General features: G+C 39.9%; 1 protein-coding gene, 1 long non-coding RNA gene and 1 pseudogene across 4 annotated transcripts in view; all 3 read left to right on the plus strand.

Moving 5' to 3' along the window:
• LOC145482252 (uncharacterized) overlaps positions 1 to 27,738 on the plus strand; it is a 74,180-nt gene that overhangs the window by 19,442 nt on the left and 27,000 nt on the right. The window lies entirely within an intron of this gene.
• Positions 1,913 to 27,195, plus strand: LOC145484654 (uncharacterized). Its single transcript, XM_081463260.1, has 3 exons — positions 1,913 to 1,997; positions 23,523 to 24,111; positions 27,117 to 27,195. Exons 2-3 carry the CDS (start codon positions 23,702 to 23,704, stop codon positions 27,193 to 27,195), a joined length of 489 nt encoding a protein of 162 aa, XP_081319386.1. The 5' UTR covers positions 1,913 to 1,997; positions 23,523 to 23,701.
• On the plus strand, positions 6,206 to 7,279 carry LOC145462947 (uncharacterized; annotated as a pseudogene).

A 27,738-nucleotide genomic window follows, 5' to 3' on the forward strand; every position in this document is an offset into this window, starting at 1 on the left:
AGCATGTTTTCGCTCCAAATGGAGGCCATTGTTTATTTTTTCAACCAGGGTGAATGGAATAATTGTTTTGTTAAATTATTCCTAGTCCGTATTGACTGGATAATATGGACATTTTAGTTTGTACTGAACGAAGTGATAGTATGAAAAAGGCGGGAAAAATTTGTAGCGCGGAGTGGCGCGTCCATCACTTTTTTAATTGAATGAAACACGTGTGGAAAGCGAGCGAGACAGAGTTTTGTTACCGAAATGTTCCTCGCACAATCTCCTCTAAAGTCTTGTATACCTGAAAATTATGACAAAAGATAAAGGCTTACGAGAGGATGCGAAGAAATAACGTTTCTGAAAATTAAATGCCTTGTGCAAGCCAAATGAAGCAGGAGATCACTTGTTTACACGGTTTTCACCATCGAAAGACAACAACTGTATTGCTCACAATTGTACAAGTTCACTGAAGTATAAAAGGACAAGACCCAAATGGAAGGTAAGAAACTTTACTGAAGAACTAAGAGTAATTTTATACGAAAATAATGTTTCCACCAGAACGAATATTTTGTCGCTCAACAGAATTTCACGTGAATATTTTTTACAGCTTTTAAATTCAGTCGGTTTTGTTGCACATTTAAAAGGTGTTTCAACAAAATGTTTACAATCAAACGCTATGTTTTACATACTTGAGTTTTCAATTGAAACATTTTGTGGCCTTTTTTCTATGTAATTGTAGTTTGCAGGTTGGCATTTGCTATTAATTCTTGTCAGGTGTCTTGTGTTTCACGGCTGTTCCAAATGACGGAAGGAACTAATCAGTGCGCGCTGTATGTCAACTGAAAAATAATAAGGGTCATTGCCTCCCGGTTACCCGAGACAACCCTTACAAACAACATTACTATAAAATTACTATAAAATCTGTTGGCTAGTGTGTGACGGAACTCCTTAGAACATGCAACCACTAAATATATTTCGCGCTACTGTTGCTACGAAGAATAAATGTAAACTGTGTTGTTACTGTTGTTTTCTTGTTGAATATTTTTGCCCCATTACGCGCTAAATTTTGATCACGTCTTTTAAGCGCACAGCCCGGGTCTATTAAGCGGTTACTAACCTTTTTGTTTCATTTTTTGTAATTTGTCGAATATTTTATATGGGGTTGCAACTTTTCGCAACATTTAAGACTTGTTTATCATAGGTTTCTATTTAATTTTGGTTGTGGGAAACGCTAGCCTCCAAGAATAACGATTCCCCGCGAATCTCACAAAGAGAAAAATAAGTCAGGACAAATTATATTCCACGGGCAGGTTTATTGGCTCAGAGGCTCCTTGCTCAACTGGTTAAAACTCAACTGGTTTGGTACGTCTCTCGACTGGTTTACAAGGTCAACTGAACTCAAATCACAAAACGCTTATGTGTTTTACTCTATATTGCATGCAATGTTGCATGAAAGCAAACTAAAGGTTAATTTCCGGTCCTTGACACATATCTTTCTCGGCTATTTAACAAAATTACTTACTGAATGAAATTGGTATACCACGTGAGTTTCCTATCATCAACTCAAGTCTGCTCAAATCACGCTATCCATAATACTAACTCCAGTCTCCGACATGGTCACTGTGACACTGGAGTGTCTTGCTGACCCTCGATGCCACGCGCTATTGCGTAAGGACATAATCTTAGTTTGCATTGTACTCTTTTTCTCAGCTTCTATAACATTTTGCACAGATTTCGTGAGGGAGTGAAGATTGCGCGACGAGCCCAAAAAGCGAGTCTATTCAGTAGCGATATTTTTTATGCCGGAGGTCAAACTTTTAGTCAGGAACCAATCAATACGTAGGTCAATGTTTGTTGTTGTTTTATTGACCAATCAGAAAAAAGTCACACATATAGGCGTTCCGCACTTAGCGCCGCGATTAATAGGGACGCCTGTTTGTAGGTTATCATCTGATGCTGAACTATTCCTCACAGAAACTGTCCATTCTGCGTCGCTGAAGACGAGTGTAGTTCAGGTTTGTACGTGTATATGTTTTCTACTTTAATTCGCGCCTTAGTATAAGTTTTAAATCTTGTATCCAGGTCGAAAATTGATTAAAAATAGTCAATATCTTCGGATATCTTATCGATCCGATTCTGTGTAGCGAAAACATGTGGAATCATGCACTAGTTAATAACTTTCAGTCTGAGTGAAGATTGCAATTGTGTTGAAAAATTTATTGCATACACTTTTTCGCAGAAAACTCTTGAATTCTTGAATCTCGGAAAGTTTTTAATTGGATATCGAAATATCCCACGGCTGTATTGTGAGTCACAAGGTCTAGTTTTTCTGCGTTTCATTCGTCTCCAAGTCTGAAATCGTTTAAGCCACTGACAGGATCTAAGGGCCTCGCCGTCTCGATGCGCCTGTCTCGGATGTTAAATAGTAGGAACAGTTTGGATAGAAGTACGAGTTGGAACGTTACATCCCAAGAATCCACACTCTACGCCGGTTTCCTGTTACAGTCGAGAAGATGCTCGGTACTCGATTGATGTGATAATCAAGGTGAAGTTGTCTGCCAATTCACTGCTAATTCGCCATCTGCCAATTCGACGGGCTGAAACTGTCTGCCAATTCGAATTAAAATTCAGTAGTGGAAATTAGAACATAAAATCATTTAAATATCTTTACCAATTTTTCAAAAACATTTTCTAGCTGCATTCAAAGCTATTAATTTGCGCCAAACGCTCAGGTAAGTTTGTAACAAGAAGATCTGTTAGATCTTATAACCGCGCTTTAAAAATGAAACGGTTCGCTTAGCACTACCGTCGGAACGCAGTGCACATTCCAAAGCAGTCATTGATGATTCTATTCTTACTGTAGACATCACATCACTTGATCAACACAAACTGTATTATTGCACCATCAGTGGTAGCCGTTGACAAATCTCCGATGACGTAATGGTGTTAATCTAGAACTTTCTTCAGGATATGTATGGGCATTAACGATATGAACGACACAATAATAACACTATTAACAACAGCTTTCTTTCTTAAAAGCCATGATTAAATTTGATTGGTGTTTTCCACGAGTAAAGGGCTAGCAAAGTAGTCACACAAGTCATATAAAAAAAACCCTATCCCGACCGATGTATCGATTTTGGTCACTTCAGTGACCACAGATCGAAAACGTGACAGAAAATTGGCGTTACTTTCGATTCTCACCAAATTTGTCATATCCCCCCCTCGGGAGAATTTTGTTAAGTTAGCTAATTTAGTATGCAAGCCACCGTAATGGCGGTCGCCGCGGCGAAATGTTTATTTGCTCAAAAATTGCGGCCAAATCTTTCGGAGATAGAAGTCAAGACATTTGTAAGGATACAGAAAGTAATTTGGGACCAGTTGCTGGCTTCTAAGACTGAATTTATCCAGAAGTAAGCTGTATTTTCGTTTTCGTGCCGAAAGCCACGCGATGAATTAATATTATCGGCTTTTTCTGCTGTCTTGTTCTGTTTTTTCTCTTGGTCTTTTTTGTAGTCCGCCGAGGCCAGTCTTTCGTCTAAATCAGTTGAAAAAAGTTCGAAAAAGATGTTCCCATTCAAGTTTAAGCTCTTAGCCGATAATTCTGGAGTTTTTTGGCCGAAACGTCAGCTTTGTTATGTTCGTGTTTTTCGGTTGCTATGGGCGACCGTGGCTTCCTTTGTTAGGTCAAGTCTAGGGAGTGAGGTCACAAAAAAATTCTAATTAATTCTGGTTTTGTTCGATTTCTATGAAATTTTAACACGATAAAGCTGGATTGTTAAGGAATAGATTTACCGCCTGCCAATGTGTGGTAGCTATTAACGCTTAAGTGATATATCGCTTCGAAATCAGGGTTTCGAAGAGATTTTTTTGCAACGTGTGGGTTCGGCGAGATTTTGTAATCGGAGGTTTTTGTTGACCCCGAAGGAAAAAATATCCGAAAAAAGTCATTTCATCGATGATTCAAACGAATATAAATATGTATATGTTCCGAGCGAAATTTCTGGTGAAAAAATATAATTTTTGACGAACGCTGGGTTTTTAATTTTTTTCCCGCGAAAGTCAGTATCGGAGATGAGATTTATTAATGTTTCAACAGCTTTTGGCGAGTAAATATCACAGGTTGCGTGACTCAAAATTTGGCCGAGTGAAAGCTTGGCTCTGGTCGCATACAAAACGAAAACAAGAAGATCTTTTAGATCTTATAACCGCGCTTTTAAAATTTAACTGTTTGCTTAGCACTACCGTCGGAATGTAGTGCACATTTCAAAGCAGTCAGTGATGATTCTTTTCTTACTGTAGACATCACATCACTTGATCAACACAAACTGTATTATTGCAGCATCAGTGGTAGCCGTTGACAAATCTCCGATGACGTAATGGTCGTAATCTAGAACTTTCTTCGGGATATGTATGGTCATGAACGATATGAGCCACACGATAATAACACTATTAACAACAGCTTTCTTTCTGTAAAGACATGATTAAATTTGATTGGTGTTTTCAACGAGTAAAGGGCTAGCAAAGTAGTCACACAAGTCATGTAATTTAATAATGAAACTCTATGGAGGCCCGTTCTGGTCAAAATTGTAGTAATAAAATTGCCCCACAAGTCAGTTTTTTCAGTCAATGTTTTACTTTTTATGAGCTTGCTGTGTATTTTCATCGGCGGTACAAATTTCTTTTTCGAGGTGGTTGCTTATTTTTTTTTTAGCAGCCTGAATTATTTTAATTTAGTCAGGTTAAATTTTTTGTGGGTACTACGAACGAATTTTTTCACTCGTACTGCAAATTATTTTTGACTGGTACTGCGAATTATTTTTTACTTGTGGTACTGAGAATTATTTTTTCATTGGCGCTGACAATTATTTTTCAAGGTATCGTGAATTTATTATTTGGCCTACAATACATTGCGGGCTTGCGATTTGAGGGGGACTGGCTCGAGTACTTTCCCGCTCGATTTCTTCGCGCCATCTTTGAGGTTTCATCTTTTAATTGTATTGAAAATATTTGGAGATGGATAAATCTGTTCAACGGCAGATACGTGAAATAGCCAATAATGCTATAACAGAAATCAGTCGAATTTCTCAGCTAGTGAACTCCACTCATACTGCGGCAGCAAGTAATCAGCGAAGTTCTTCCTCTTCGAGTCCATTATCTTCTGGTTCTGCTTCTAGTGCCCTTCCGTCAGGATCAGAATCGGGATCTTCTTCTAGAAGTTCAGGAAGTTTGGTAAGTGAACTGCACCGAAGATTCCCGAGTATGCAAGGAACAACTCATCGTAGTTCTGCTCCTACTTCGAGCGGTAGAGGCCGCTCTAATTCGACACAAAGGGTTGGCCGTCCATCGAATGAGTTTGCCATCAAAGACATTATTATGGTGGGTTTACAGTGTGAAAAAACACCAACAACTCGCCAGGAAAAGGTCAGTCTCCAGCGTAGAAATCGTGTTATAAGTGGATTTACAATTGACAAAGGGTGGAATGAAAAAACCCTTTACAATAAAGTGAAAGCACAGTTTCCAGAGGAATGCAAATACATTGAGTTCGAATTCGTGAAGAATATCTCTGGAGTGCTAGTGAAACCGACATTGGCTTCAGGGGTGAGGATCAATGGAAACATTTTGCTGAAAAGCATTGCTTCTACAGGTGCTGTGTATGTGCGTTTACTAGTCGAAGATGACCCTGATGAGGTGGACAGTGGTATTCAAAGGAGTATGGATGATTTCATGTCAGAAGTAAATCAAGAGAACATCATCGTACAAGATGAGGTGCAATCTATGAACTGTGAAGGGCCAAATACAAATAGACATAAGGAAGAGGAACATGCAGAGGAACAGGCACATGCAGTCGAATCTGCAGATGATGAAGAGCGAGATAGTGGAGAACAACATGCAGCCATAACTGTAGATGATCAAGAGGGAGGCAATGGAGAACAACATGTAGTACAACCTGCGGCTAATAAGGAACAGCCTGTAGATAATGGAGAGCCTCTCAGTGAGGCTGACTATTTGAGAATCATTGATAACATTACTGTCAATATTATTGATGAATGTAAGGGATTTCAAAATCCAGTTGCCATCCTGAAGAAAGCCCAAGAACACATTTTAGATGGAAGGCAGTTGGACATAGTTGACCCTTCAACAGAACTAAAAGGAAAGACCAACTTTATAATAATAGATAGGGACCATGTTTTTCAAGATGCATTAACTGAAGTAGCATTAATTGACAACTTAAGGCTGCCACTTGAGGTAAATTTTATGGGAGAGGGAGCTCAGGACTTGGGGGGACCTAGAAAAGAGTTTTTCAGGTTAGTTCTCAAAGAAATCAAAGAAAAATTGTTTGACAGTGGACTCATCGAGGACTTTGCAGAACGTTACTATACATCTGGTATAATAATGGGATTAAGTGTTCTACAGAATGGGAAAATTCCCAGCTTTCTGTCTGAGGAACAACTTCAAGAACTTATTGATGATTCATCTGAGCATTCCCCCTGCATTGTCAACCTACGAAACTGTTTACGTAAAGTTGGAGTCCTGCAACTGATGGCAAAGCTTCCTTAGTTTGTTTTTATACCTTTTCAGGCCCTCTTCTAGCAAACTCGATGTGAGGAATCTTGTCCATTTGTTGGAACCAAAGTTTGCAGAGGAGGGTTCCAATACTAAGAGGTATGAAAAAGAAGTATATGCCGCATTTTACAAATACGTGAAAGAAGTTGCTTCAGGGAGAAGGGTTACTGGATCCACCACCCTAACCCTTAATCACATTTTGCAATTTGTTTGTGGCGCAGATGAGGAGCCAGCATTGGGGTTTTCCATTTCCCCGCAGATCAGATTTGTATCCAGCAGTGGGAGCTTCCTCCCTACTTCAAACACTTGCACTAATACATTGCATCTCCCATCTCCAAGCAGCACAGTCAGTCTTCCTTCAGATGACATACTCTTTAATCTGTATGACTATGCTTTTGGTAGCACATACTTTGGAATTATTTAACAGATTCCAATAATGTTATTGTAGAGTTAAGCATTATTATATCTGTTACCAAAAGGCTCTTTTCAGAAATGAGGATTACAAGTTTGAATTGAAACTTATGCTTTGTCAAGAGTTAATTTATAGAAAGGGGACAGTTTGTTTTGAAGGTTTTTACATTACAACAACTTGAACCTTGAAGTCAACTTCGATTGAAAGAAGTCTGTCCCTTGAACATGATGTTGTTAATCACAAATGTTTCAGTGGCCATGTTAAACAATGATAATATTATTCATGACAACATCAGGCCATGTTGAGTTTGAACAGTTTTCAGTTAACTGACAGAAATTGGTTTTCAATCTAGGATATTCCTGCTTCAATCTAGGATATTCCTCATTCTTGGGTTTCCATTTTAACAACTTAGCTTTTGCAACTGGTTGGGTTTAGTAATGGTGCTTTGCATCAGTTTTGTATGTATTCAAGTGAGATCTCTAAATAGTGTTTTCTCCAGCCTTATTGATACATGTACCTCAATACTTTAGTGACAGCTATGGGAAGAGGTAGCAAAAGTTTACTTTCATACCCGGTATTTGTTACTTAACTTTGTCATTACTTTCCTTTAATAAAATGTTTATGTTATCAACCCAAGTATCATTTTTCTCTTTTTTCAGGGAAATTCTTTATATGGGAGAAATACCCACTCTTAGTACAGGGAATAGGCTATAGAACTCAGGCTGATGAACTCTAAAATGTTTTCCTGAATGGTTTCAATTCTCATATTCTGATGGTGTTCACTACTTTAGTTCATTGGTGTGGGTTTTGTTTGTGGCAAACAAACAAACAAAAGAATCAGAAAGAAGATAAAAGAGGCAACTGTGTAACAACTTATCCAGGTCATTACCACTCTTAATGTTAATGAAAAATGAAAGTGGGAGCTATTGAGTGCACTTTGAATGAAGAACTACAGACCTGTCATTAGAAAACATGGAATGGTGACTGTAAAATGGGTACAAAAGCCAAGTTGTTTTGAGGGGAGGTGGAGGGTGTGGGTGTTAACAAGATGATTTTTTAATCTTTCAAAGTAGGTTTTCTATTGTGACTCTTATACATCTGACTTCTCCCTCTGTTCATCATGGGATACAATTTTGCAAAGTGTCCCAAGGACACAAAATGACTGTTTTGTAATAACCTGACTCAGTGCACTTAGGGTAATGCACTTTACCTTCTCTAAGGTCTTGTCAAAATCTAGGTTGAGTTCAAATCTTTCCTCCAAAAAGCAGCAACAAACGGAGTTTTTTATTATTTGACACAGAAATCCTAGTTTTCAAAATTGCAAGCAGACAGAAAAGCTCACATCAACAGGGTTTTCCATCAGTGACTTCTATTCTTAAGTTTCTTCCTCGTTGAAAAGGAATAATGTCATGAGCTCGGCACTATTAAGGTAATTGTTCCGACCTTGATTATGGTCATTTTGAAAGGGATCTGGCAGTTGCATCCTTTGCTCTTCTGTGAGCACAAAGGTTGGTGGATCAATCTGTACCTGGTAGTCTTCATCACTCACTGTAACTGATTCATCAGCGTCAACACCATACTGTTCCATTTCATCTACAGTAAGTGCAGTATGTTGAGAATTCATGTTTTGCAGCATGCCACTCGTCCACAGCTGGAGAGGGGACATATTATGCAGTTCATAGTTCATTTAAAGGGTCAAGAATACCAGTTTTTTCCATTTCGTCAAATAACTTTGCATAAAAACATAGGACGCCAGCATAAACATCCCTGTGAGCTCTTTCTACCCGGCAATTGTGAACAGATGATCCTGTGATAATACTTCCCCGGTCTAAGCCTCTTCTTTCCAACATGAACTGGGCAACAAGAACATTCTCCATCCCATAATCACATCTTGCTCTTGATGGCAACCCATAGGTTTTTGTGCTCTCCTCAAAAAGTCTTAATACAGTCTCAGCTTTGTTATTGTCACAACACCTGCAATGGGTAATCAAACGTGAAAATCCATCTACACAAACATGGACTATAAGTTTCCATCGGATAAGCTTGTGGGCCGAGTCAAAGTGCCACAGCGAGTTGGGTGTTGGAACATTATACTTTCGACGATAAATTACCAACCGCCACCTTAAAGCAGTGCCTACAGGGTCTAACCGTCGTAAACAGTTGCTCACCCTCCAGCGTTGAACTCGCAACCCTCTACTCCTCAAGGCTCCAATAAATCGTCTCCTACCAATATTTGGTGTGAGAAATCCACCATTGCTGACATTTGTATCAGCTGCAGTTATTTCTTTGTAGATTTGATCTAACTCATCATCAGATATGTCTGAATATTGTTCAAAATTATCACTTATACCTAACACCCTTCGTCTTCTTTGAAGCGTTGATACACTTATGTGAAGCAACTGGGCTATTTTTTCCCATGGAAAATGTATAGAACGCAAATATTCTATTTGTTCTTTCGTTATGTTCAAGGCCGGTCTTCCAGGTCCTTGACCCTCCATCCTTGGACTTGGTTGAGGATAAAATGAAACAGAATTCTCTGCACTTGATGCAGTAGTTTCACAAGACACGAGAAGTCTTTGAAGAGATTGCACATTGTTCTTCAAACGACGCACATGTTCAAGAAGGGGATCGCTCATTTGGGAAGTCATGTCATGCTCAATAAGGGTTAGAGTTGTGTACGAGTCTTGCAGCCACTGCGTAGTCTCTTCTATTAAATCCTCGGTCCAGAAAACCTCATCACTTGCGCACACACCAACGACTCCTTTCAAATTTTGTAAGAAAACGTGAAAACCTCTTTCGTTTCTTTCTCTGACAATGTTTCGCCTTGGCATTCTTTTGGATAGCACTCGCACAATTTTCAAAATGGCCGCCTAGTAAGTCAAAACACTCGAGCCAGTCCCCCTCAATCGCAAGCCCGCAATGTATTGTAGGCCAAATAATAAATTCACGATACCTTGAAAAATAATTGTCAGCGCCAATGAAAAAATAATTCTCAGTACCACAAGTAAAAAATAATTCGCAGTACCAGTCAAAAATAATTTGCAGTACGAGTGAAAAAACTTCATTCGTAGTACCCACAAAAAATTTGACCTGACTAAATTAAAATAATTCAGGCTGCTAAAAAAAATAAGCAAACACCTCGAAAAAGAAATTTGCACCGCCGATGAAAATACACAGCAAGCTCATAAAAAGTAAAACATTGACTGAAAAAACTGACTTGTGGGGCAATTTTATTACTACAATTTTGACCAGAACGGGCCTCCATAAAACTCTATCCCGACCGATGTATCGATTTTGGTCACTCCAGTGGCTAGAGATTGAAAACGTGACAGAAAATTGGCGTTACTTTCGATTCTCACCAAATTTGGACAGTGGGAAGATCTCATCATTAGCCAATTACAGGCCATTTTTCAGCTCTTTTCCTCACATCCTCCCCCGTCGGGAGAATTTTGTCAAGTTAGCTAATTTAGCATGCAAGCCACCGTAATGGTGGTCGCTATTGGCGAAATGTTTATTTGCTCAAAATTGGGGTAAAATCTTTCGGAGATGGAAGTCAGGACATTTGTAAGGATACAGAAAGTAATATGGGACCAGTTGGTGGCTTCTAAGGCTCAATTTATCCAGAAGTAAGCTGTATTTTCGTTTTCGTGCCGAAAGCCACGCGGTGAAATATTATCGGTTTGTTCTGCTGTCTTGTTCTGTTTTTTCTCTTGGTCATTTTTGTAGCCCGCCGAGGCCATTCTTTCGTCTAAATGAGTTGAAAGAAGTTCGAAAAAGATGTTCCCATTCAAGTTTAAGCTCTCAGGCGATAATTCTGGAGTTGTTTGGCCGAAACGTCGGCTTTGTTATGTTCGTGTTTTTCGGTTGCTATGGGCGACCGATGCTCCTTTTGTTAGGTCAAGTCTAGGGAGTGAGGTCACAAAAAAAATTCTAATTAATTCTGGCTTTGCTCGATTTCGCTGAAATTTAGCAAGATAAAGCTGGATTTTTAAGGAATAGATTTACCTTCTGCCAATGTGTGGTAGCTATTAACGCTAAAGTGATATATCGCTTCGATGTCAGGGTTTTGAAGAGATTTTTTGCAACGTGTAGGTTCGGCGTGATTTTGTAATCTGAGATTTCTGTTGACCCTCAAGAAACAAGGTTTGGCGAGTAAACATTACAGATTGCGTAATTCAAAGTTGGCCGAGTGGAGATCTCGTCTGGTCTCCGACAAAAAAAAATAAAAAAAAATAAACCAAGGCTAGAACATGAACCGCGCTCGGCCCATGGCCGCGCGGTTAAAAAAACCACGGGTAAACCATGAACCGCGCTCGGCCCATGGCCGTGCGGTTAAAAAGATGCTGTAAATATCCTTTGTTCAGAAGTGAATAACTCGTTACGTGACTTTTCAACTGACACCAACGAAGTAATATTTTAAAGCTTAGCATCTTATTAGTCCATCTCAACGGCTTCTACACCCATCTCAACGCAATTACTATCGAAAAATTTCACCCGAACATCGTGCTTTAATAATATACACACTCTGGCTTTTCCGGAAGTGAATAAATCGTCGCGTGACTTTCCAATTGACACCAACTTGGTATTATTTTAAAGCTTACCGTGTTATTAGTCCATCTCAACGGCTTCTACACCCATCTCAACCCAATTACTATCGAAAACTGTCACCGAAACATCGTGCTTTAATAACATACACACTTGTTCTGACTTTTCCGGAAGTGAATAACTCGTCACGTGACTTTTTCAATTGACAGCAACTTGGTATCATTTTAAAGCTTACCGTATTGTAAGTCCATCTGAACTTCTTTTACACCCATCTCAACGCAATTACTATCGAAAACTTTCACCCGAAGATCCTGCTTTAATAACATGCACACTTAAACTGGCTTTTCCGGAAGTGAATAACTCGTCGCGTGACGAATCGACTCTAGTTGGGTGTATTGGACACGAATGATTTTTCGATGGTAGTTGCGTTGAGATGGGTGTAGAGGCCGTTGAGATGGACTAATAATACGGTAAGCTACCAAGTTAATACCAAGTTGCTGTCAATTAAAAAGTCACGTGACGAGTTATTCACTTCCGGAAGAGCCAGCACAAGTGTATATGTTATTACAGCACGATGTTCGGGTGAAAGTTTTCGATAGTAATTGGGTTGAGATGGGTGTAGAAGCCGTTGAGATGGACTAATAAGACGATAAGCTTTAAAATGATACCAAGTTGCTGTCAATTAAAAAGTCACGTGATGAGTTATTCACTTCCGGAAAAGCCAGTACAAGTGTGTATGTTATTAAAGCACGATGTTCGGGTTAAGGTTTTCGATGGTAGTTGTATTGAGATGGGTGTAGAAGCCGTTGAGATGGACTAATAACACGGTAAGTTTTAAAATGATACCAAGTTGGTGTCAATTAAAAAGTCGCGTGACGAGTTATTCACTTCCGGAAGAGCCAGTTTAAGTGTGTATGTTATTACAGCACGGATGTTCGGGTGAAAGTTTTCGATAGTAATTGGGTTGAGATGGGTGTAGAAGCCGTTGAGATGGACTAAAAACACGGTAAGCTTTAAAATGATACCAAGTTGCTGTCAATTAAAAAGTCACGTGATGAGTTATTCACTTCCGGAAAAGCCAGTACAAGTGTGTATGTTATTAAAGCACGATGTTCGGGTTAAGTTTTTCGATGGTAGTTGTATTGAGATGGGTGTAGAAGCCGTTGAGATGGACTAATAACACGGTAAGTTTTAAAATGATACCAAGTTGGTGTCAATTAAAAAGTCGCGTGACGAGTTATTCACTTCCGGAAGAGCCAGTTTAAGTGTGTATGTTATTAAAGCACGGATGTTCGGGTGAAAGTTTTCGATAGTAATTGGGTTGAGATGGGTGTAGAAGCCGTTGAGATGGACTAATAACACGGTAAGCTTTAAAATGATACCAAGTTGCTGTCAATTAAAAAGTCGCGTGACGAGTTATTCACTTCCGGAAAAGCCAGTACAAGTGTGTATGTTATTAAAGCACGATGTTCGGGTTAAGTTTTTCGATGGTAGTTGTATTGAGATGGGTGTAGAAGCCGTTGAGATGGACTAATAACACGGTAAGTTTTAAAATGATACCAAGTTGGTGTCAATTAAAAAGTCGCGTGACGAGTTATTCACTTCCGGAAGAGCCAGTTTAAGTGTGTATGTTATTAAAGCACGGATGTTCGGGTGAAAGTTTTCGATAGTAATTGGGTTGAGATGGGTGTAGAAGCCGTTGAGATGGACTAATAACACGGTAAGCTTTAAAATGATACCAAGTTGCTGTCAATTAAAAAGTCGCGTGACGAGTTATTCACTTCCGGAAAAGCCAGTACAAGTGTGTATGTTATTAAAGCACGATGTTCGGGTGAAAGTTTTCGATAGTAATTGGGTTGAGATGGGTGTAGAAGCCGTTGAGATGGGCTTACAATACGGTAAGCTTTAAAATGAAACCAAGTTGCTGTCAATTGGAAAGTCACGCGACGAGGTATTCACTTCCGGAAAAGCCAAAGCAAGTATGTATGTTATTAAAGCACGATGTTCGGGTGGAATTTTTCGATAGTAATTGCGTTGAGATGGGTGTAGAAGCCGTTGAGATAGGCCAGTAAGACGGTAAGGTTTAAAATGATACGGCGTTGGTGTCAATTGGAAAGTCACGCAACGAGTTACTCACTTCTGAACAAAGGATATTTACAGCATCTTTTTACAAATTTACGTGAGCGTTTGGCGTAAATTAATAGCTTTGAATCCCGTTGTATAAACACACACCAATAAAGGGTGATTGTATTAAAGTGAATATATGAAAGATTATATATTGTTACGGCAGAATTGGAAGAAAAAAATCTTAGCCGTAAAGCAGAAGTCGGAAAATCGAAATAATCGGAGAATCGGACGACTTTTACAGCAAATCTTCTATTTTTCTGTTGCAAGATTAAGCATTTAATACACTTTTTTGAAAAGGTATAAGGAGTTGACAAGGCTGGGACCTTAAGTCGCCGTAACTTAACCCTTTGGAGCCCAGTGTATCGGACAGCAGAGTAGCCTGCACTTCCTTTAACCAGCAGTCTGCCCCTTAGTCATTAGGGACCTTAAGATACGCTACGGAGAGGTGCCACTACGGCTATTTTGTCCGTGAGGGACTGGGCTGACAACGGTGTTTTACCCGCCAAACTCAAATGATTAAGAGTTTGCTGTACGGCAACGGTATGTGCAGTCTCTACGTGTCTTAGCAAAAAAAAAAACTACTTTTAAGGAAAACCGGAGATCATTCTACTTTCATACGAAACAGGCTTGATTAATAACAATGATTTCCTTCTCCTGTATCCGTCTTATATCTCCCAGAACTCAGATTTGCCTTTTAGAACTTGATAGAACCGCCTGTAATTCCAAACACAAAACAAAATATAACCTCTGGTATAAAAAATTAAAGGCTCGATTTCAACACGGACAGGTTGTTCGTACAACGATCGCGTGATAAACCCGAAAATACAAAACTTTCGATTATAATAGACTACATTTTGAACAGTAATAAACAATTATAGCTCAGATTAGAATATACAAAGCTTTCTTATGAACGGCTGATCGGCCCGATACTAATATGACTGAATTGATCATCTCGCGGTAGGTGTTAAAATCGTTCAAATTTTCTGTACAAATGACAAAGAAACAATGATCTTAGAACTGATTTTTATGATTGAGAACTTTATCTTCAAACTAGGCTGTTCAAACAGTGAAAATAGCGTTAAAATGAGAAGTAAACAGCAGGCTTATACTCAAGTAGTGAAGAGTACGTGAAACCAGGCACTTTCCCGTAGTAGAAAGCAAGGCTACGGCGAGAACGTCGTACTGGTACGCGCATCATGACGTCACCGGAAGTGATCTTCACTATCTGCCGCCGTACTACAACCTAGCCGTACCATATCTTAAAGTCCCTATTACCAGTTCCCAAACGGCCAATTTAGACAAAACACACATGGAGACGCCCTTTTGGTCCGATTAGAGCTGTTTTCATCGCGTTTTTTCGCAAAATTTTGCTTTTGTCAACAAGAAACGATTTAAAGACCACTTGTAACACGAGCAGGAGGTCTGTGCGGTATAGTGCTCGAGAAATACTTGATTATTTGCATGGAAACTTCGCTATTCCAGACAATGGTTTCGAATCTGCCATCGAAGGATTGGAAAATGACAATGACGATGATTTAACACACAGATGCCGCCTGAAGAGCCATGTTTATTTAAGCATTGTCATTATCGAGGATGAAGAAGCAGAGGAGCCAGATATTTTCGATCCAAGAGCAGCAGGGAAGCCGAATAACTATTCTTTCGATGGTTCCGAGTGGACAAAACATTTAATCCAACTCAAGTTCGCGAACAATGAAATTCAGTAACATCTGTTGAGACTAAGTGATTTGTCACACAAGTACCCAGTTTTGTGAAATCAGGCATAGGAAGTCTTACAGTTAAGTGAATATGTCAAGTGAGGTATCAAAATAAATAACTGCATGCTAAGTTCCTTCGTAAGAACACTTCCTGTCAAATTTCACCAACTACTGATAACCCTAGCAGTTTATACAGTGAATCGAATTCTTTTAGAAGGTTTTTACCACGGCTGATCAGACCACCAGGAAATATACCTTCCAAGCTTTCACTAGTTTCCACCTGGTATATTACAAATGCCCAGAACGACATTTTCACAACGAAATACTAGAAATTGATATATCGATACCAGACACACAGGTCTTCGCCATTTTGATTCTCCCAGTAACCCTTGCGCCGCTAACTGGTTTTCATGCTTCAAAGATTCGAGTTCTCCTGCTAAGTGTTCCTGAATGTAGATTTATTTCAACTCGATAATAAATTACTGTATTCAACTTTCGGAGAGTATTAGTTTGGCGATTTGTTTTCTTTCTTGTTTTTTGTAAACGCCTGTCGGAGTAATCATACTCGCGTGAGCTCGCGTATACTTTAGTCACGGAGCAAACTAAGTTACGTGTTCCAAACATTGGCCTGGCGGCCATGTTTACTGGGAGTTGATCACAGAGAATTTTCTGTACCTTAACTTTCGATAGTAACAGTACCGCAGTCCACGTAAAGTGTATAAGATGATGTGAATACCTGGCTTCATCAAATGTACGAAAAGGATACATAAATATTATGCTACAAGTTGGTTCGTCCAATTAGGAAATTCAAACGTTGACAGTTTGTCGAATGTGGAAGTAAAATGCAAATAATAATTTTTGCTGGAGAAATGGCCCACTTTTGTCACTCTTTTACACTGGGTAAGTAAATCATTTAAAGTGTAGACTCAGTTCGGCTCAATTGACTTTGGATGACCATATATTTACTGCTCAGCGTGAAAGTTAGAAGCGCACCTATTGAGGTTACCTCTTCTGCACCCTGCCCCTCCCCCCCTGTTCCGTATCCAGTACCCATTTATACATCTGGGTGAGGAGAGGCACTATGAGAGAACGAACACAATGCAATGATCCCCAATAGGGGTCCATTGCACCAACCATTGGTTCATCGTGCCTCCTCCTCCAAAGGGTTGGAGTAGAGTTTACCCTGACATGACAGTTATAAGTCTAATAACCTTCTACAGAGGCAATTTGAGTGTGCCGAAACCTTTGTAACATTGCGTAACCGATAGCAACTTAAGGCGACTTAAAACGACTTAAGGCGACTTTAGGCAACTTAAGTGTCATTGTCTGAGAAAGTGTTCCAGAGGCCAAAAGTTGTGGTCAACCGATTTGGCTGAAACTTGGCACAGAAGTTGGGTGCAATGAGATATTTCAAAAGCCAATTTGGCTCACTTCTCTGACTTTTAGCTTTGGAGTCTCAGGGGGGGGGGGGGGTCTCATTTTTTGCCCTTTGAGCACCAAAAACCCGGTCTTCCAGGGGACATTTTGAAAGTGCCATAAAACCCAATTGGTAAACTGTGCTTCCAAATGAATTTGACCATGAACTCTACTATAACAGAGCTTTCATTTCATAAATGTAACTTTGGCCTCGAGGCATTGGACAGAGAGGAGCCTTGGGCTAGAGTTTGGCAAAAATTGATGTCAAAATTACAACCCAAAATTGCCATTTTTCAAAAAATCACTGTATCTACCTGCCTTCTTGCATAACTTCTGTACCTATACCATTATTTACTTTAGTGACCCAGTTATCAAAATCAGTTAAGAAAAATTTGGCTTTTCAAAGTTTGTTGAATTTTTGCCACAAACACTCTATGCCCCTCTAAGGCCATTCAAAATGGAATTTTGAGCATAAGTCATGCCATAAACAAACCAAATTGCTGACATGAAACCCTTATTCTGTATTTGGTGAGTGAAATGAATTGTTAAAGCCAAATCAGTTTCATTGTTCAGAAATACTGTGATTCTTACCTTACAATTGCTCCTAAAAGGCCTTTGATTAGCACAACAGACACCCTGATTTAGCAAAACAAGGGTTAATGTTTCCTTTCAAAACTTAGTACCCATCAAACAGCACAAATGATGAAGGCCTTACCTAGATATAACGATCTTTTTGAACGGTGTTTGAATTTTTCACTGATTTATATTCAGTTTCAAGGTCTTTCAAGTCATAATTCTTTTCCGTTTCTCCAAGCATGGAAAATCTCCATATTTTGTCAGGCCTGATTTTTTATGATTACACGATAAAGTTAGCTTAACAAAAACGTTCGTTAGCATATAATCTATGTCTGTTAACGGCCTGCATAATTCTTGTAAATACCCACCAGTAAAGGAGCATGACCATGCATACATGGATATATTACAAACATGTAAGCTGCTGTTTATAGCAGTGCCGATGTGACCCGTTATTTCAGAGTCCTTTAGAGCGGAGTAAATGAAACCATCCGTCAAGAAGGAATGCACAGTTAGGAGAGCTAGAAAGTAAAACGAAAAGCTTTTGTTGCAAATACAATAACCAAACGAGGCCTTGCATTGAGACGATGTATCAACTGGCCCGCCATTTTGAACATAGGAGAGAGAGTGGGGACTGGACCGAGTTCCCATTCTTTTTCGGTTTGGCGGGTATGTTTTGTCAGATGTAAGAAATTCGAGGGTAATTTCACGATGGCACTTTGTTCCTTTGGAGGGGTAAGTGATCAGTGCGGTGCCACATCATGGGCTGCGCACGAAACAGGAATGGTTCTTTTGTTGTCCTGCGAGATAGACATGACTGAATGGTTGAAGGAAAAGTACAAGGGGTCAGGTGCGTCCGGGGTAAGAGGAAGACCTAGTCATAACAAAGTTACAGGTGATTCAAACTATCAGTTGGGGATCATACACGCGCACAAATGGCTTTTATCGCGATCCAGTGGACTCTTTTTATTGACAGAGACCACGATATTTTACGATTTTGTCGTCTCAAATTGTTTGTTTGTGACGAAGATTTCCCAAGGTAATTTACTTGGTTCTTGCGAAGAGATACTAACATTCAACAAATTGTTCATAGAAAGGGCAAAAGGGTTGACTAAAATCCTAACTTTGAAAGGTAAAAGTACAGTTATTTTATCGCAGCAATCTCGTGGACCAAAAACAGCGATAAGAATAACTTTAAGGCTGCTTTTCGTCTGCTCGCTCTGTTTGTTTACATTCAGCTTTACCTGTGCAGACGCTTATCACGCAATCACAATTCGAGCTTGAAACTCTACCGTTTTCCTATATTTGCTGGTTTCGTCGAAGAAAAATCTTTGCAAACATGCTGCATCGAAGCTCTTCGAGGAAGTTGACATTTTAAGCGAGAAATTGCCTTGATTCACGGATAAAATTCTTGGTTACAAAAATTATGTGGATACTTTTTTTAATTACTTAAAATTAGTTATTTTAGTATGTAAATGGAGGTGGCATAATTTTAGGAATCTTATACCCAGTTTGAAACCTATCTCAGATTTATCGTTGTATTCTTAAGCTCGATTAATTGATTAAACATTTTTTGTTTTCTGCAAAAATACACTAATCGCGATAGGAAATACATTCGATTTTGAGACGGTATTACGACTTCATAATAACACCATGGTAGAGAATGTTTTCCCGCATATAGACTCTCTGCTTCGCATCGTTATGAAGTCCTAATATTGTCTCAAAATCTACCGAATAAGTTTGTGTTATCGGATTTGCTTAGAAGATTTAAACTAATTAGACTGCGTGCTAACACATAGGCACTGAATCCACGTGTGTCCTTGAATGGGAACTGATTCTCAATCGTTCCGGAAAAGCAATTGACCAGGTGGATGTTGTAAGGATGAGCGTGTGCCCAAAGCATAGGTTTCAACTTACTACGCTTTATGAAGCAAAGGTAATGGATAGAGATTTTTTAATGGATGATCGATGCTCGAGTCTAATCTGGCATTATAACATACCACAGGACGCCCACTTTCTTAGGGAAGCCCTTTGGAGTTTCAGTTCATAGAAAAACAGCTTACAACCCCAGGTTACTGGTTGTTCTTTATCGAGCAAAATACGTTTGGTTGTTGTTGATTTTTTTTACTTGCGGGCACTCAAGGAATTTCATCTCTTCCCTAGTGATGCTAGTGCATTACTCACCTAACACTTTCTTTACTCAAACTTTTCCCTAGAAAGTAGATTTCTGGTTTTCTACGTGTGTGTGACAAGGTGGGGGGGGGGGGGGGTGGGGAGGTCGGGGGTAGTGGGTGGAGAGGGAACACCTGCTAGTGAACTTGTTACACCCCTCAATCCTGAATTACTTACGTTAGACACGGTATGTTGTTAACTTGCGCATTTTGTTGTAGGATAAATGTTGGTCTTTTAAGAGCAATTGTAAGGTAAGAATCAGTATTTCTGAACAATGAAACTGATTTGGCTTTAACAATTCATTTTCACTCACCAAATACAGAATAAGGGTTTCATGTCAGCAATTTGGTTTGTTTATGGCATGACTTATGCTCAAAATTCCATTTTGAATGGCCTTAGAGGGGCATAGAGTGTTTGTGGCAAAAATTCAACAAACTTTGAAAAGCCAAATTTTTCTTAACTGATTTTGATAACTGGGTCACTAAAGTAAATAATGGTATAGGTACAGAAGTTATGCAAGAAGGCAGGTAGATACAGTGATTTTTTGAAAAATGGCAATTTTGGGTTGTAATTTTGACATCAATTTTTGCCAAACTCTAGCCCAAGGCTCCTCTCTGTCCAATGCCTCGAGGCCAAAGTTACATTTATGAAATGAAAGCTCTGTTATAGTAGAGTTCATGGTCAAATTCATTTGGAAGCACAGTTTACCAATTGGGTTTTATGGCACTTTCAAAATGTCCCCTGGAAGACCGGGTTTTTGGTGCTCAAAGGGCAAAAAATGAGACCCCCCCCCCCTGAGACTCCAAAGCTAAAAGTCAGAGAAGTGAGCCAAATTGGCTTTTGAAATATCTCATTGCACCCAACTTCTGTGCCAAGTTTCAGCCAAATCGGTTGACCACAACTTTTGGCCCCTGGAACACTTTCGCAGACAATGACAGTTAAGGCGACTTAAGGTCCCAGAGTAGGCCTTTAACAGTTGATCCAAGGTCACATGCGTAACCGTGGCAATATCAGCCACAACCCACGACCAGAGTCCGCATGCGCACCCAGGCCTGTTGCTATTGATTATTGACTGATTGCTTGTCGGTACAACAAGCAAGCTTTAAACTTGAAGCTGCGATGTCAATCGAATTAAGGACGTTCGCCCCCGAAATGTTCCAACGGACAGATTTTTTTTTTTAAAAACGTACCATGAACTAACGTTTGCTAAAAAGACAAATGGGGGCCACCGTGCCCGTTGTTGACATCTGGCGCGTTGAAGACCAAGGCAGAGATCTTTTTATCAGTATCATGGGAGTACGGCTTTTAATAAATACTGTAAACGTACATAAATTTGAAGATATTACTATGGTAGTTATAGGCTTTTGATATTTGTTGTAATGTGCTTTCCTATATTTATGTTGTTATTCTTCTATATATCGCATTACCGTGTAACCTATGTTAGGTAATAGCTTCAGGGCTCCTATTGATAGCAGAGATGCTTTGTAAGCTCCCTGAAGGGACTATCCTGAAATTTTCACCTTTAGGTTTTTACTTTTAAATAAAGGTGTCCATTTGTCTTCTAGAGGTTTTTAGTTATTTTAAGACGATGTTAGCTTACAACTATCGGCCATAAAAAAAGCTACACTAGTGAAATTTAGATCACGTAAACGTACTCAGCCTGTACTCAGCTCAACGCAACTAAGTATATTAAGTAAATTTTTGCAGCTGATGTCGTTCCTTGAGGTAGAATAGGCTTGGAAAAGACTAAGTGTCAGCCTTGACCGTCCACATTCGAAGAACACACGAGAGTAGACAAAAAGAAATATTTGTACTCTTCTTTTTTCCTGCTTTTCGTTAAAATCGGCAAAGGAGCTGATCTACAGATAGAAAAATGGAGGTCACCGAGCATCCAAGAGTGTAAACTTCAGGCGAAGTTAGCGTACCCAGTGTCAAGCCCTATACTTGCTTATATTTCTTTCTAAGCGCCCACTTCGTTTCCAGGCTCTCTCTTCTCTGTCTCCCTTGGTTGTTTGAAGAAAGAGCCTGGTTGCGGCTGGTCACGTGACCTGCGACACGAACTTTTCCACGGGGGTAGAGTCAATGAATAATTTTTGTCGATCTCAACTGAGGGGAAAGAAAGGCGATCACTTGTCACCGCTCTATTAAAATACCCCTTTGAAATCCTTAAGTCTTATTCTTATTCAGGTCAAACGAAATATATATAAACAATAGCCTCCATTTGGCGGGAAAGTATGCTAGGATATCTGTCCGCGGACATTATCTGTTCCGAGAAGCGAACAGTTTTCCGAGAGCGTAGCTCGAGGGAAACTGTGAGCTTCAAGGAACAGATAATGTCAAAGGACAAATATCGGAGCATATTTTCGCCCCAAATGGAGGCTATTGTGTTTATTATTCTTCTGATCTTTTTTGCAACGCGCGCAGTTTTGAAAATTGGGCAATATTTAGCTCTTATTAACCGAGCAGGAGGTCTGTATGGGAGAATCTTGACCGAGGTCGGGAGTACACACGACCGAGGTCAAGATTCTCACATACAGACCGACTAAGCTCGGTTAACAAGATGTTTATTATATGGCGAACAAGAAAAAATTAATTCGTTTAATGTAACTGGTTTGTACTAGCTGACATTTTGCTTGCGAACGGCGATGAACTGAACTTAATTCTGCCAAAGTTTGGTCGTCCTGTTTACTTTTTTCCTCATCAGGCTAGGCACGTCCATAATATGAATATTTTCTGGAACTAATATTTTGGAAGAAAATGTCAATATTTTTGTTTTTAGTTTGCAACTTTTTCACGGCATAATGTAATCGGTCGAGATGCCGGTCTAGATGGGAAAATCTAGACCGCGGTCAATATCGATTTCAGCCAATCAAATTCGTGAATTCTGTAGTTCCCAGTCCTTGTGAGGCACAGCCATATAATAATCTCGGATATTCCCCAGTTTTAGCTGGCGAATATTCGGTCGCGTGACGCGTTTAGACCGATTATACATCTGTCTAATATAAACTTACATAACCCTGATGCAAATGAAATATAAGTGCAGGTTTATGTCAGCAAAACTTTAAATCATTTTACATTGCTGTAAATCAAATGCAAGTTAGAATACTCGGCTAATTCGGCGTGTGAGAGAAATACTTTTTAACATTACAAGTTTCGCACGTGCATTGTTCAACATTCCATTGCACCTGAACTTAAAATCATTTCTGAAATCTCTATTTCCGCACATGGTGTGATCATGAGCCTTGCATTTTTATTACACCGGGCCTGATTGTTGCCGGATTGGTAATATATATGAAGACAGGAGGCCATCACTAGGAGCATGCAACTCGTATACTAAGCCTATGTCACGGCATTTTTACAGACCGGTCTATTTTTGAGCTTCTTTTCCTGCGAAATAGGTCAGTTCCGGTCTACATGAGCGCGCATCGTTAAGGAAAAAAATGGCTGACCTCAGATCAGGAGCCCATCACTTCTTCCGGCGAAATGATGACGTCAGTGAAAAATTAAGTGCGTCCTTGTGATTGGTCACTGAGGTTTCTGCGGGAGTCTGAATTCACGGTAAATTCAAACTAAAAATAGATCGGTCTGTGAAAACGCCGTGACAGGAATATGGGGTAGTTACACCCTCCTAGTGATGGGCTCCTGAAGAGGGTTATTCCCCATTTTATAGACCTTATTCCCATGGCATTCCCTCTCAAGTTATCTTTAGAAATGGTACCTAATAATGATACCACGCGTGTTGCGTGGATGTTTTCGCGGATGAAAAGACGTGTGAAGTCGCTTGGGCTGTCCACGTGAGCAAAATCGCGTCTCAGGATTGGCTGTTTCTGAACCTACCTGGATTTCCAAATCCGGGAGTGACCTAAAAATAACTTAAGAGGGATTACCTTGGGAATAAGGCCTGTATAGGGGATTCACTCTCTTATCCTTCACTGTTCTCACTTGGTATTTTAATATGATACTTTTCATGTTCTTATGACTTTTCTTATTCAAGATTGCATTTGTGGTTTCAGTATCAGGGACGGGAAAGCCGCCAACCTGTTAACAGCAGCAAGTAAGGTTTCTTAACCACGAAAGGAGTCAAAGGCCAGCGAGTCACTGATTACAACAGAGTCGCCTCAGCGTCAGCGCAGTCAGTAAAAAGAAACGTTAGGTTACAGACGTCGATAGAGAGTACATATTTTGCAATCTGATGGCAGAGGAACCTCCCGCAGAAGCTGCAGGACATAGACCTGCTCTTGACGTTGAAGCTGGTTTCGGTGCGTTTCACATTAGAATTAGAATTGACAACCCCTGGTTAGCAGCAGGATTCGTAGGCGCCGGCATCCTAACGTTAAGAGCTTTTTATAATTCAAACCCTGAACCTGTTGAGACTGCAGTAAGAACTGCCTTGACAGGTTTGGCGGATGGAGTCCTAAATATTAGACCGGGTTCTGTGCTTGTCGAATTCATTTGTTATACAAAAGACAGGTTACTGGCATTTATGGATGCTTTTGCGACAGGGACCGTAAAGCAAAGATTACAAGAGGAGTTTTCTAAAATTGGATTTAAAGACGAGTTGCAAGTGACCGTTACTGTATACGACAACGCTTCTCAGAAGAGGTAAGATATTCCGTAAGCTAATAACTGGAAAACTAATGACTTGAATTGTATTCCGCGTGGAATAGCGAGACCTATTTGAATGTAGCCAGTTTCTTGTAGCTAAGAGACAACTAATGAAAACGTCCGTTAGATGCGGCGAGAGAACGGCACTTAGTGTTATATAATCCAGTGTATGGATGATTGGTCGAGAATTTTCTCAAGTATCGCGTTTCCGTCGATTTTCCTTAGGGAAACATGGGGCTTGCGGAGGGAAAAGCAATGGAAGAAAATAAACTAGCATGCGGAGAAACCAGTCGACAAGTGCCGACAAGTGTCAACAAAGCAGCAGAAAAAGTATTAGCGGAGTAAGGGACCGAGATAACTACTGTTCGGTCGCCTCCCCGCCCCTACCCCCTCGTGTCTCGCTCGCTTTTTCTTTCGGGTGCGTTGAATAACAGAGATCTCAGGCTGTGAACAGTCTAGCACTGATAAGGCATCACGATAGACACAAATTGACTACAAACATTCAAAGAGCTTGTGAAACCAAGAGATTATCACGGTAAGAGAGTGAATCCCCCATATAGGTCCTCTAACTAAGGTAATCCCTCTTAAGTTATATTTAGACATTGCACCCAGTTCTTCGGCGGATATTACTCGCGCGTTGGGTAGATGTTTTCGTGGAGGATCTGTTTATGTTTCGTTTCGTTTCGTTTCAAAGAAAAGGAAAACCTCCAACGCTGCGGGGATGTCTTCTTTGATATTTTGCTTACATGCAAAGGAGCTTCGACTCTCGGTATGTTTTAATACATTTCGAAACTTAATAGAAGTTTAAATAAGAGACGGATGTCCCCAGCACAAACAATAACAACTGAATGAGTGGCAGAGAAATGAGTAGACAAACGAGTGCAAAGCAAACAAACGTCCAAACACAAGCTAGGCAACCGAATAAACAGATGGTCGAAAGTGTAGGCAGATGCTCGCTGCCCAAGTAGCAAAAGCAGTTTTAGCAGCAACGGCAACAACGCCAAAGGCAACATCGAATAAAACACGACTTAATATTCAACCTACGAATCTCGCGAGAATTTAGATTCATTCGTTTTGTCTATACTTTCAGAAATATCCCAGACAGAATATGCAAGACAACGTCAAAATTCGAGAAAAATTTTAAAAATTGGCCGTCGTATAGTTCACGTTCTCTCGAATATGCAGAATGTGGCTATTTTACGTTGTTGTTTTGTGACCTTTTGTAAACAACAGCAAAGAAATGAACAAAGAATTATAACGCTCGCTTACACAGCCATTGTACTCGTTGCCGTTGCCGTTAAAGTTAGCTTAATTAAATTCCCTAAAACCGAATAAACAGCCAAATAATGAACAGCCAAACGAGCACAAAACAAACGAAAGCCCGCCCGAACAAAAAGCCGGCTGAGGGTGCAGAAAACATCTTTGCTATAAAACGAAATCAAAACATGTAAAATGACGTTCCCGCCATTTCGTCTCAGGTAGTTTCGAGAAAGTCGCTCCGGCTGTCCACGCATCGCGCGAGTAACATCCTCGGAAGAACTGGGTACCATGTCTAAAAATAACTTAAGAGGGATTACCTTAGTTAGAGGACCTGTATGGGGGATTCACTCTCTTACCTCGATAATCTCGTGGTGAAACTTAGTAATTGGTGAAATTTTGGGCTTTTTGGTTGTAATATTAAAGGAGAAATTGGCTTTCGAAAACTAAAAAAATTCTCGGTGGCAAAAGCGCTACTGAACTTATACATTCTTTGTAAGTTGAGTTTTTAAACCCGAGTCGCACAAAAAGTACTCAATACATCGGGCTCAAATTCCTTGGGACAGTTAATCATGCTGTGCCCCTTGAATATTGAAAACTAATGTTTTTGTAGCTCCATCAGAAACTGTATCGCTTATGCAAATCAACAACTGCGCGATGGGATAATTAACAATTAGACCCATAGCCCGCAAGGGCTACGGGTCAATAGCCCATGAGACGAAGCCGAATGGGCTATTGACCCGTGGCCCTTGATGGCGAAGGGTCTAATTGTTTTAGTATAACCCAACTAGTCGGACAGAAAAGGTAATAATAAAGTTAGCAAATGCAAGTTGAAGAAATATTTGTTTGGGAATAAAACGAAAGAAAACGTCACGCTCGATGGCGCCAATTTCGCTACTCGAGGACTATTACTAATAGTCCCCTAGTAACGTAGCCAATCAAAATGCAGGATTTGCATTAGTCCACTAGTTGGGTGATACTAAAAATCAATAGCACACCTTAGTAAACTTGGTTGCTAGTTGCCACTAGGAAAGGGCGCAAGAGGGGCGCCAAGTCTGTCCGAAAAAAAAAATTGACGGCAGCAACTGTTGCCGTCAGTGGCAAGTTTGCGTAGGAAAACTTTGAAATAAAAAAAGGAGATGTGTGAATGAAATTGTATTTCAAAGGTAGCTCGTGAGCTAACGACGAGATACGGGATTATCTGAAAGAACTCTGCGAGCAAATTTGAGGAGGAGAAGCTCTGACGTTCTGTTCGCTTATTATCTAGCATCTTGTTTGGGTAATACACCCATAATGCAAGCTAATTTTTTCATGAAGAGAAAATATTGGAAAAGAGCAGATCGCCTATCATGTGACATGAATCTCTTCCGGTCCTGTGTGAATATCTTAGACTCAACACCAAAGTGGTAAGTTAGACTGACGTCAGGTATTGTTAAAATTGGCAGGTTCTGGGTTTTACAGGAGATTACAACACACCGCACAGGGGAAAAAACGCAGCGGGTGATAATAGCGTCACTAAAGTAGCGGTCGAGGAACAGAGTGGTGTCTGTAAGGGAAGACCGTGCGGTCACGGGTACAGACAAAAATAACCCAACACTAACTAGCTACGAACGATAAATAGAATTTTTAATAATTGTCATGAAGCACAGGGATCCGCTCTCTCCTTCATTTTCTCTTGTTTTTATCTAGTCTAGAAGTTGCTAGGATGTTTTGAACCTGTCACAAATACCTGATTTTGTTTTCAGAAAAGAAATGTGGGAGAAATCCTCGGACTTGGGCTCGGCTTCTGAGTCTTCTGGTGTCGAATCAATGGAATTAGGTTGAATTACACTTTATAATTTTTAGTGGAATCTAGCAGTATTTGCCCCCTAAAAAATCCATTTTAAACAGACTGACGAGTAATTGATTGCTGTGACTCTGTCATAGAATGCTTTCATCTACTAGAGACGTTTTAAAATATATCATAAGTGATCGACAACATATGCATATTCAAAAATTGTTGCCTGACATTGTAGCATAAAGCATAAAGCATTTGAAAACGGCTATGATCGTAAACTTACAAACAAATAAACAACAAGAGAAACAAAAATGTAATCAAACGATTGAAAGTAGTTTGTCTCGCCCATCAAAACAAGAGGATAAGCACTGCACTAATGGCATGCTAATGAAATAATTAATGGCGTTGTATAATTAATACTGTAATCGTGTCTATAACAAAATTTCTATGGTGATTGGTTCCCCGCGCGCCTATTTGTCACGTAATCGGCGCGCGATCACGTGGGTGTTCAATTACAGGTATCCAATTTGAATTTTTGGATTAGCAGGAATTTTGATTTCAGTTTTGTAACTTTTTGGTGAGGTTTTCTG

The sequence above is a fragment of the Orbicella franksi genome, chromosome 1 (genome assembly GCF_964199315.1).
Source record: "Orbicella franksi chromosome 1, jaOrbFran1.1, whole genome shotgun sequence".
NCBI classification, from domain to species: Eukaryota; Metazoa; Cnidaria; class Anthozoa; order Scleractinia; family Merulinidae; genus Orbicella; species Orbicella franksi.